The sequence below is a fragment of the Phascolarctos cinereus genome, unplaced genomic scaffold, assembly GCF_003287225.1.
Source record: "Phascolarctos cinereus isolate Bilbo 61053 unplaced genomic scaffold, phaCin_HiC Scaffold_2;HRSCAF=192, whole genome shotgun sequence".
Lineage (NCBI taxonomy): Eukaryota > Metazoa > Chordata > Mammalia > Diprotodontia > Phascolarctidae > Phascolarctos > Phascolarctos cinereus.
This window is the reverse complement of record NW_027555625.1, coordinates 412,866,019-412,878,214: the sequence shown is the minus strand read 5'-3', so window position 1 is coordinate 412,878,214 and position 12,196 is coordinate 412,866,019. Positions and strand designations below refer to the sequence as shown.

The 12,196-nt window shown below is 40.4% G+C and overlaps 1 protein-coding gene across 3 annotated transcripts in view; it reads right to left on the bottom strand.

Moving 5' to 3' along the window:
- The window catches only part of SH3TC2 (SH3 domain and tetratricopeptide repeats 2), a 71,748-nt gene that overhangs the window by 39,845 nt on the left and 19,707 nt on the right, over positions 1-12,196 (bottom strand). For all 3 annotated transcript variants that reach the window (XM_020969125.2, XM_020969126.2, XM_020969129.2), the window contains exons 6-9: positions 11,396-11,597; positions 7,518-7,591; positions 3,178-3,373; positions 2,770-2,948 (exon numbers count right to left, since the gene is read on the bottom strand). In XM_020969125.2, the coding sequence (XP_020824784.1) occupies positions 2,770-2,948; positions 3,178-3,373; positions 7,518-7,591; positions 11,396-11,597 (651 nt within the window). The remainder of the gene's footprint in view (positions 1-2,769; positions 2,949-3,177; positions 3,374-7,517; positions 7,592-11,395; positions 11,598-12,196) is intronic.

Sequence of the window (12,196 nt, the reverse complement as noted above, 5' to 3'; positions counted from 1 at the left end):
TCTTATATGTTAAAATCATGTAAGATTCCTTAATAAATGTAACCACAGAAATAATGATGTTCACTGCCCGTATGATTGTTAATTTCATCTAAGACATAAAATAGGGAGACAAAAAAAGGGTGTTCTCCCACTGGCATGGATGATGCTCTTGTGAAGGCCAAAAGAAAGAATTCCTATAAATGGTGAGCCCCCTTCCCTCCACCTGTATGTGAATGATAGTATGCTGCTTGTATCAAGCCACAAAACATAAGTGGTAATCCTTAATGAGAGCAAGGAGTACTCAAAAGAAACTCACTTAACAATACAAACAGGAAAAATAAAATGAATGGGGAAATGCCTATTGTCCAGGCTTTGACACACAGTTGGATGGCTAATCTACTCAGTTAGTACATCAATACATAGAGGCTCTGCTTCTACTGCTGTATTATTGTATAACTGATGGTTTACAAGTCGGGTCTTGATTCAAATTGGAAGAACAGATCAAGTTGGATAGAATGGGGGAAATGCTTCCAATAGTGCCAAGATGGTCCTCAGTAAAAATCCAATATTTTAAACATAATTGTTCTAACAGTGATACTGTATGGCTACGAATCTTATAATGACATGAGCTCTGAAGAATAAGAGTTGCAGAGGAAAGCCACATGATGGTATTAGATAGGTTGTACCGTATTTCTAACGATGACTTATGTGCGAGAAATGGGCATGAAGATGTCATCAAGGAAATGTATGATCAGGAAAAAAAAAGAGATGGGCTAGTTATGGAAAAAGAGGGTGAGATAACCAGATAGTAACCTCAAGCACTACCCTGGTGCTCCCAAAATGTAAGAAGAAGGCATATATGGCACATTGGGTCAATTTTTCATGGTGGATCTATGGGAGAAGAAGGATAGGAATTTAATTAGAAGGCATGGTTGAGGTGTGGTCTACACTAAAGGAAAGGGCACCTCAGATCATGAATAATGGACCACTAATGCATAAAATCTCAACTTGTTAGCTGGTTATTCCAGGACTTCCATGATCTGAACCTAAGCTGTATTTCCAACCTATATCCCACTACTCTCCAGTCTAACTATACTACTCTCCAATCATGGTTCACATTTTGCCCTCCCCCAACTCCATGATTCTCCTAAAACCATTCTCTGGGCTCAGAACTCAACACACTTCCTATCTCCTCTTGTTGAAATCCCCCCCATCCTTTGAGGCCCAGATCCTTATTAAGAAATTATTTCTTTCTTCATTTCACCACACTTTCTTTGCTCCTCTCTGACTTACTTTTCACATTGTATTTTTTTATAGCAAGGCATCATTGTTACTGTCGTTTGTCCTTTCTTGAAGAGGACCATGACATCAGGAAGATGATGCCATGACTTGCAAGTGAATTGGTTTTAATTGAGAGAGGGCTCCATAAAGTCACCAGCCTCACTTTCCCCGCCAGGAGCCATCTGGGTCCAATGGCCTGATGTTCAGCAGGACAGCTGGAGATGATCCCCCCTCCCGTAAAGCATCGTCAAGTAGTGGATAAAGAGTCCACCTCAGAGTCAAGAAAATTTGGTTTCAAGTCTGATATCCGGCTGTGTCATTGTGGGGAAGTCACTGCACCTCCTTCTCAGTGCCTCAGGCAACTCTCTAAGACTGTCAGTTACAGATCAGTGGGTGATCTGCATTGGTAGAAGGAGTTTCCTCACTGGAATTTCCCCAGAGAGGGGAAAACCCCCCATCCAAGTAGAGGCCCTAGGGGTCCTCTGAGCCCTCATTATGGCATCAATGGTCTTCAGTCTCAAACACTATTCAAGTGGAGAACAAGCTGTGGTAGGCCCTACCAAGGTGGAAAGTCTCCAAGTTGGGACCCATTAACAGATGGTAAAGACTAGCCCAGATGAGTTAAGATATTAGCCACCTCTCATGAATGTTTTCATTCACTTTAACCCATGAAGATCTTGGTTATAAGTAAGGCCTGGAAAAGGTTGTAAATTATCCCAAATCATAGCTCTTCCATATGTTTTTTTCTTAAATAACTGCTATCTGTGTCTGTGTGTGCTATATTCCCACTACTGCGATGTGAGCTCCATGGGGAATAGCACATTTTACAGAAAACTAAATTGAGGGAAAGGGAGATTAAGTGACTTGACTAAGGTCACATAAGGTAGTGGATCTCAAAGTGTGGTCTAAGGACTCCTAGGAGTCCCTGACACCCTTTCAGTGAATCTGCGAGGTCAAATCTACTTTCATAATAATACAGAGATGTCATTTGTTTATTAAAATAATCTTCCCTTTTCCAACTACATATTTCTATGGTTAGATTTCCTTCAACCAGAACAATATATTGCAACAGATTGAATGTAGAAGCAGATGTGAGAATCCAATTGTCTTCTATTAAACTAAACATTAAAGAGATTTGAAAATACATGCAAAACAATGCTGTGCTTTTCACTGAATTTTTTTTGTTTTAGAAAATATAATTATTTTTCATTAAAATGTGTTGTCTCAACATATAACAGGTTTGTGTTGTTTTTAAATGAATTAACAAATGTTTTTAAATTTTATCAGTTATTATTCTAATATGGTAAATATTTATAGACATAACTCATGTATCAAAAGCTCTTTGGGAACCTTTAATTTAAGAATATAAAGGGCTCCTCAATAATTTTAAAGAGTGTTAAAGGGTCCTGAGACCAAAAAGTTTGAAAACCACTGATATAAGCAGTAAGCACTGGAGATGGGAAATAGAAAAAGAGCATATTCTTTCTTAGGTCAATGAAATTCTCTTACCCAAGCTAGTCGTCTGAGTTTCAAAGGGATCTTGGGAAGACTCATTGAGCCGGTAGATGGAAGATATATCAGTGTGGGTTAGGGATCGGAGAAAGTCAGCACAGGCTCTTTCCCTCTCATTTCCTGGGTCCCAAAAGGACAATTTCCCCTCATCACTAAGGAAGGCAGTGGCCTTGCTCCTACATTGATATGACAGAGAGAAACATGATCATTTCTTTTTGTCAAAGACACAAACCTTCTGCCTACCTGCCTGAGGAATGAGAAGAGTCAGGGAAATGGGATACCCCATGCCACTAGCCCCCTAAACACAGCACTTTATCTTGATCTGGAGAGCAAAGATGAAGGTAATTATTTCTCATCCCTGGAAAACCCTAAAACAGGTCTTCATTCCAGGACCTACATACTTACAATGGAATGTAAGAATCAGGAGCTACGTGTTTGGTTTGGACAAAACCAATCTCCCCAGTTGCAGACGACTTCCCAATAAACCAGCGAAGTCCTGATAGGAAAAAGCCAAAGACCTCAATGCTGTCTCCTTGGTGGAAGGTCAGTTCATCTTTTTCCTTTCCTTGGTAATCCTTTAAAGCTTTACATTTTCCTTTACCTGAGGACAAGAGCACAGAGAGAAGTGAATACCTTGGCAATAGCACTCATAAAATTGTTTTAAAGTGTGAAGGGACCTTAGAACATGAAAGAGTAAAACTTCAAATGTTAAAATTGGAAAAAGGCCTTAAAATATAGAATATCCAAGCTTAAAGGGAACTTAGCACAAAGAACAGAGAATGTTCAAGCCGGAAGCTCTCTTAAAACAGAACACAGTGTCAATTTAGACAGAGCTTAGAATGTTAAAGCAGGAAGTTACCTTAAACATCATTTATTCCATCCCCTCATTTTACAAAGGATGAAACTCAGGCCCAGAGAAGGGGAGCTACTTGCCCAGGGATACAAAATACTTTGTTAAAGGAGCTAGAACTTATGTCCAAATCTTCTTACTCCCTGTCTAGGTATTTTTAGATGCCTTCAAATGGCATTTTATAGTTTACAGAGTATTGTCCCAGCATGGTCTAGCAAGTTAGGAAATATGAGTATTATTGTCCTCGTCTTATAATGGGGAAACAGAGATTTCGAAAGACAAAGTGATTTGCCTACAATCACACTACGTGAGTCTTCTAACTCCTAGGCCAGTGTTCTTTTAAATACTCGATGAACTGTGGCTTAACATGGATTTTTCCAGCCTTGCTGTCTGACCATGACCATAGTAAGGAAAATGGAAAGCCTCAAGAGAACATGTTGCATGAGGTCCTACTGAACGATAGGAGTTAGATGCCTGAGCACAAGGAGAGCCATGTGGGCAGCCACCACCTGTGTAGGTGGCTGCCTGAGGGCACAGTAAAAAAAAAATCTATGAAGCTTGAAGAGACAGAGTTTGAGAAAAGATATAAATGGGCGTGGTTTTGGGACAAGTGGAAAGAGCACTGGGGAGGGCACTGAGGGACCCTCCTTCTCCCATTGCCTCTGCTGCTGACTATCCACGTGTCCTAGGGCAAGTCATACCCCCTCTCTACTCCTACTTTCTTCAACTGTAAAGAGGAATCACCCTCTCTCACCTGGGAACTCAGTGGGCTGAGATGAGGATTAAATAAGTTAATGGACATTAAAAGGCTTCGTAAGTTGTAAGACACTGCTCATACATGAGAGAATATTGTTATAATATTATGAAAAATCTATAAAATCACCAAGAGGGTGGGAAGGGAGAGAAAGAAAAAGAGAAAGGAAGGGAGAGAGAGAGAGATCTCCTAGAATATTCAAATTAGGATGGTACTTAATCCTGGAAGGACATTGGAATTTGAAGGCATATTTTCGATTAGTGCTTTCAGTTTAGGGTAGGTAGAAACCTAATAAGAACCAATCACTGAAAGAGTAGTAGAAGATTAAAAGAGAAAGAAAAAGAAAAGGAAGTAGTCTGGGAAAAACAGAGGTAATATCATGGATGATAGAGTTCCAAAAGTTGTTAAGGAAAATCAGCAAATGTGGGTAACACTTATACTTTCAGGGCTTTTCCTCACAGACCTCAAGCTAGCCACCCCCAATCTGTCTTTCAAGACTCATGCCAGTGATAGGATACTTGAAGGTCTCCAGATCCCTACATGACAGTGTCATGTTTTGATGGGTATGAACATCAGCTCTGCTATTCCCTGGCTATATGATCTTGGGTAAATCATTCTTCCTTATCTGTAAAATGAAGGGAGGGATGGGGGAAGGATGTTGAGATTAATTATTCCTAAAGTCCCACTGAGTTCTGAAATTCTCTTATCCTATGATAACCACAATTCCCTTGACCCCATCCTTCTCTCCTATGGCCCTCTTCAACTCACATAGCTTCCGATGTCCCCATTCAAGACTTTGTTTTCTGCTTCTTACTTCTGCCAACTTTTCTTGTCAGTTTCTTACAGAATTCAAACTCAGACATTCCTATGTCAAATGTATCCCTCACTTTAGAAAAAATTTTACTTAACAGAATTCCAAACTGAAGGGCATTATGAACTGAAAAAATTCATTGTAAGAAATAGTGAACAGCATCTCGATTGAGTTTGAGAACCATAGAATACAAATATAGCAACAGACATTTATTAAGCACCTACTTCGAACCAAACACCATGCTAGGTTCTGGAGGAAATACAATGTTTTGAATAAAAGGAGGTCTTTGCCTTTTTTGAGTGTACTAGTGTGATAAAAGCTTGGGCTAAGTCACTAGAATATATACTAGTACATGGTAAGTTCATTGGAGAATGGTATAACAAAGTGCGAAGTGAAAATTCTGAAGGAAAAAAATATTGATCTGATTAGAAAAGTCATGAAAAGCTTCCTGGGTCACAGGATCGTGGGATTTAAAGTGACATTCAATATTATCTAATCCAACCCTTTCATTCTATACATAAAGAAAGTCCCTGGGAGGCCAATGCAATGGGCCTAAGAGCACACAGGTACTAAGCACGAAGAGCCAAGATTCAGACCTAATTCCTCTAACTCTAAATGAATCACTCTTTCCTACTCACTAAATCATCTAGGTAGCCATCACGTCACCCACCTTCCTCCTCTTACTATAGGTGTGATGGCCAAATATGGTAGGTAGGTATTCAGCCTGAGGAAGAGAAGAGTCAGGGGGACATAATCACTGTCTCCAGATATCTGAAGGGCTGTCATATGAAAGAGACTTGAACTTGTCCAGCTTCAGAAGGTGCACCCAGGAACAATAGTGGAAAGATGCAAAAAGGCACATCTAGGCTTGTTGCTCTGACAAGCTTCCTCATAATTAGAGATGCACAAGGGAGGAACGAGCTGCCTCGAAAGGTAATGGATTCTCCTTCCTTGATGCTCTTCAGCAGAGGTTGAATGAGCACTTGTTGGGAATGCTATAGGAAAGACTCCTTTTGGGTTTGGATTGGATGAGATGGCTCCACTGGTCTTGGCCAACTCTCAAGTTCTGGGATTCTGTGTCATTCTAAGAAAAGGGGAAAGAGTGATTCATTTAGAGTTAGAGGAATTAGTTCTGAATCTAGTCTGACTGGTGTCTGAAGAATGAGCCCTCTTTATGACATTGCTGAAAAGTGATTGAAATCTCTCAATTCCCTTCCAGTCCTCACATTCTGGCAACCAGCTGATTAATGTCTGACAGTTACCAGTATTTTACCTACTATGATAGCTAAGAATCTGCAATGAGATTAAGAAGCTAACCATTAGCTCAGAAACCAAAAAGCCAGCACAGACACAAGTCTACTAGTCAGCACAGTGTAGTGGAAAGAATACTTGGACCTAGAATTGGACTCTGGCTCTGCCATCACCTGAGGCAAATCACTTCAGTTTCCTCATCTGTAAAATAGACATAACAATATTTGCAATTCCCTACATGGGCAATTGTACTTTGTAAACTTAAAATAACTTATAGAAGGGGAAAATGCTTTGCCAATTTATAAAGCAGAATAGAACTGAGTACTTGATCATAGTTATATTCAGTTGCACCCCCCTCCCCCTTTAGTTTTACTATACAACAATAGACAATGAGTTAAGTTTAGAGTTCTAAACAAGAGCGCAGCATTTTGGTTCTTGGCTTTTTGTGTTGCTGCCCCCTCACACCTAGTACAATGGATAGATGGTGAAGACATATGGGAAGAAGCCAATAAGTTCAGGTGATGGGGAGAGTGCACACGTATCTACAAGAGAGAGCACTGTAGTGTAACGGACATGATTCTGGCCTGGGACCTGGAAGACCTGGCTCTGTCACTTTGTAAACCTGAGTGGGTGAGATATCCTCTCCGGGTCTCAGCTTTCCCGTAGATGGAATCTAAGGGTTCTCCCACTCTTCACCTCCAAGTCTATGAAAAGGTTTACAGAAAGGTGACTTTGACCAAGTCACCCCTCCTCTCTGCATCTCAGTGTCCTCATCTATTAAACAATGCAATTATACTAAATGGTGTCTAAGGTTCTTTTCAGTGCTGACATTCTTCATAAGGTGTTCTAAGTTCCCTTTGGCCCTGAAATACTATGTCTATGAATATTTTCAAAGAAACACATCCCTGGGTTCTTCACTTCTCTAGGCCCCATTTTTTTTCACCTCTAAAATGAAGGGGTTGGATTAAATGATCTCTGTTTTACTAGATCCATTCAATCATTCAATAAACACGTCCGTGCCTCCTGCACATGATGCCTTGCAGAGGGCTCAACAGCCATTTTTATCAGCTTCAACATACCAATTTGATAGGAGCCTGTCCGATCATTCGTCCTATAGATGCCACAGGTCCCCGGGTAGTTTTTTAGGAACCATCTGCCAATGGAGAAATGGTGAAGTCAAAAACCTCATCTTCTAATATCAACAAGCCTATATTCCAGAAAGAGCAATGAATAGGAAACCCACAACCAACAGAGTTCTTTTTTCAGTTGAGCAACTGAATTGGTCAGCTGAATCACTAAGGACCTTCTAGTATAGTCTTGCTGTCAAATCCCTCCCAAACCATCACTTAGGGCCAGGACCCTAACGGTTCTTGATTTCTGGGCACAGTCTCCTACACCTGCAAGGTAGTAAGGTGGTATAGGCCTGAAAAGGACTACGAGGTGATTGGTGGCACCTTAATTATGGCCCTGATGTTCGTAGATTTAGTCACATTTATTAGTGCCTACTATGTGGTAGGCACTAGAATTTAAAGCTAGAAAGAATTGTAGATTTAGTCTAACTCCCTTCTTTTAGAGTTGAGGAAACAATAAGTGGAAGAGCTGGGATTTAAACTGAGCTAGATAATTCTACTTTCCATATCTCTATATTTTAAAGGTCTGTGGTTTTGCTGGTGCTAATTCTTCCTCTACCAATTTAGATCATAACCCCTCTACAACTTGGGAGATGACCTTTGAAAGCAATTGTGCGGCAGCTAGGTGGCTCAGTGGATAGAGTACTGCCCCTGGATTCAGGAGGACTTGAGTTCAAATCCAGCCTCAGACACACAACACTTACTAGCTGTATGACCCTGGGCAAGTCACTTAACCCCATTGCCTAGCCAAAAAAGAAAAAAGAATGGAAAGTAATTGTGAATGAAAAAGTTATCACCTGTAGCCAGCCTGGTGATGAGCAGTTCTGAGCTTAGCCAGGCTGGGCTCATGAGCAAGTTTCCCTAGCTTGGTAGAGCCTGCCAGAACTAAGGATCCAAGCTTTCAAGGAAAGACAGAATGGCATGGCCAACTGTTGACCTTGCAGGCAGGAAAACCGGGTTCAAATCCAGCTTCAGACACTTAGTAATAGCTAAGTGATCCTGGACAAGTCCTGTTGAATCTCTCTGAGCCTCAGATTTCTCATCTATAAAATAGGGATAACAATAGCATCTACCTCATAGGTTTCTTATAAAGATAAAATGAGATAATATATTTAAAGCTCTTCAAAAACATTAAGGTACAATATAAATGTTGACTATTTTTTCTTATTCAAGAACTCAGGATCTCCTCTACCACATCACAAGGCATCAAAAGAAGTCTTGGACTTCCCAAAATATGGTTAAATTAGGTTGGGATACTGTTTCAGAGAGTACTCAAGAAGCACAGTGTGGTGGAAAGAGCATTTTATCAGAAATCTAAATGAGACTCCTGATTCCGATACTTCTTATCTGTACGACAACCTACAAATCATTTCACCTCCTCATTTTGTTTTATCACCTATAAAATGGTGATGATCATGCTTTTCCTCCACTCCTTGCAGAACGGTTTCAAGAGAAAGGCTTTTTCAGCTTTAAAGCACCCTAGAAATGGGAGTTGTTGTTGCGATCCTTATTAGTGAGGAAGGTCAGGACGTGAGAAATCTGCTAGGTGAGTAATTTGATCTAACATAAAGTTCTAAATATCATACTCTAACACTAGATGTGGTGGTGCACACCTGTAATCCCTGCTGTCAAGGAAGGCTAAGGTAGACGGATCACTTGAGTTTGAGGTCTTCGTAGTAGGACTAAAGCTGCCCAGGCGTCCACACTAGGTCCAAAACTAATACGGTAAAACCCCTGGACCAGAAGGCCACCAGGATGCCTATAGAGGTGTGAACCAGTCCATGTCAGAAAAAAAAAGGAGCAAATTAAACCTGTACTCATCAATAGTTTGATTAGGCCTGTGAGTAGCACTGCACTTTCAGTCTGGAAGAAATAAAGAGACCCTTTCAATAGAAGAAAAAAAAATCATACCGTCACCATTTTCCTGTTCATATAGGCTTGACGTTTCAGTCATCTTTGATTCTTCTTTCTTCCCTAACCCACCTAGTCTACCTCCACAATTTCTCTTGTACTCAAAGTCTTCCTCTCAACACCCATCACCCTAGTATAGGTCCTTATTACTTTTTATCTGGAGTATTACCTTGGCTTCCTAATTGGACTCTATTCTTCCCCCCTCTAATCTGCTACATGTGCTTCTAGATTAATCTTCTTAAAGCATGGATAAAATCATTGTCACTTCCTTGATCTAAAACAATGAGTGGTTCCCCATTTTCTCCAGAATAAAAACTAAACCTCTCATCCTAGCATTCAAGGCCCATCACAGTCTAGTTTTACCCTAACACTGGAAAGTTATGTTGTAATACTCCTCCACCATGTACCATACTTGCCCAACATGTTGCATGACTGGACATTCATTCACCTTATGTGAGTCTTCTTTTACAACTTCCTTGACCTGGATTCAAGTTTCAGTTCCAATATTTATCAGCCTTTTAACTTTGGGCAAGTCACTTTCCTTCTAACATTCTATGAGTCTAACTTAGTCATAAAATTTCAAGTTGGAAGGGACCTTAGAAATAATCTAGTCCAAATGCTTTCTTTTGTGGGTAATGAAAATAAAACTTAAACAAAAGTGATTTGTCTAAGATTACATGCAGTCAGTGACATTGGGACTAAACACACATGTCCCTCAATCCAGGGCTCTTTCCGTACCAAGATGACTTCCTTGATCTCTCTCTTGTGAGCTCTATGAGGGCAGAGAAGGGAACCTATTTATTTGTATTGGCCTTTGTGTTGTCCTTTTGCCAAATCTGCTAAACAAAGGGCCCCAAATACAATAGGTACTTAATAAATGTTTGCTGGATTTCACTGGATTGAGTTGCTGAATTGGAAACCCCTAAATCCATCACATTACTGGCAGGGAGATACCAGTGAGTGAGTCTAGCATGACTCACAGAGCTATGGACAAGGCTTGAAGAGGCTCTGTAGTATACTGGAAAGATTGTTGAACTTGAAATCAGTACACACAGCATCAAGTTCAAGGTCACAGTTCACTAGACTTGGAGTCAAAGGACTTAGGCACAAATCCTTGGTATGCCTATGTGGGCACAGACAAATAATTTATTCTCTCTGGGCCTCATCTGTAAAAGGAGGAAATTGGACTAGATAACATCTGAGGTCCTTTCCAACTTTCAATTTAATCTTTTGATCATATCAGCTTCATTTTTCATCTGTCAGATTAATAACAATAACAACAGTAATATTAACAACAGCAATAATAATAATAATAATAATAATAATATACAGAGCTGTCATGAGGAAAAAGGACTTTGTGTTGTGCAGAGGCATCCCGGAAAGCATATTGAGTTTGGAGTCAGAAAATCTGGATTCTAATTCTGGCACTGTTCCTTTAATAGCTATGTAATAAATGAACAAGTCATGTCTTTTTTTCTGGATCTCAGTTTCCTAATCTACACAGTGAGGATTTGTCCAAGATGACCTTCCAACTCTGAATCCTATGATCAGAAGTGTTCTATAGAAATATGAATGATCATTATTGATCATTATTCTGTCTTTGCTGTAAAGGATGACTTTGGAAGACTGTCAGAAATGAGGGAGGTTATTGATACCAGCAATAACTTTCTTAGCCCCCCAGATAACTATAACTCCTGATAGAGGAAGGGCTCATATTATTTCTCTCAGGTACCAGAACACAGAATTTGAATATGGAATTTTCAAAGATATATCTGATTTGTCCAGGCAACCTAGAAAAATCTCTCTCAATGTCCATTTGCTCTCAGGATTCTGCTTCCTGGATGTTAATTTCAGACTAGGACCTCTCATGATGTGTATGCAGTCTAGAGGGATCAGCCTAATATCTCATTACTCACTGGTGGAAGGGGAAGGACAATGGTTCTATAGCTGCAACAGGCACCAAGCCCCGAAGACCAGTCAGCAAGGAGGTGCCTTCACATTCTGTTTCTTCTTTGTTGTTTTTGACATAGATCAACTCATTCTTGCAGAGCCTCAGGTACTCCCCAACATCCTTCTCTCCTGAAGGAAGGACAGTGTGCAAAGTTCTGGAGAAATGACCTACAGACAATGAGATAAAACAAGTCAACAAACATTTACTAAGTATTTGCTATGTAACAGGTACTTGCTAAGCTCTAGGGATACAAAGAAAGGCAAAAATAGCCCCTACCCTCAAGGAGTTCACAGTATAATGGTGGAGATAACACACAGAGCTATGTACAAGCACATTATATACAGGACATATAGCAGAGGAGATAATCAGTAGAGGAAAGGCATTAGCATTAAGGGGATAGAGAAAGATAAACACAGAATCTTCCACCTGGAAGAGACTTTAGATTTAGTCCAACCCCTTCTCTGATGTAGGCATCCCTTCCATAGCTCCCAGAAGTGGCCGTCCAGCCATCGTTTGAATATCTACAGTGATTATGATGGGGTACCCACTACCTCCCTGGGCTCCCCTTGTTTGCATGTTATCTCTTATGCTGAGCTAACATCTCACACCTTATAAATTCCACCCACTGCTCCTGGCCTTATCTCCAGGAGCCCAACAAAGTGAGTCTAATCTTCTAACTCCTGACTGACTTGCCTGAAGATTTGAGGGAACGTGCTGCCCCAAAGTCTTCTCTTCTCCAGGCTATCCCAGCTCCTTCAAATTATTC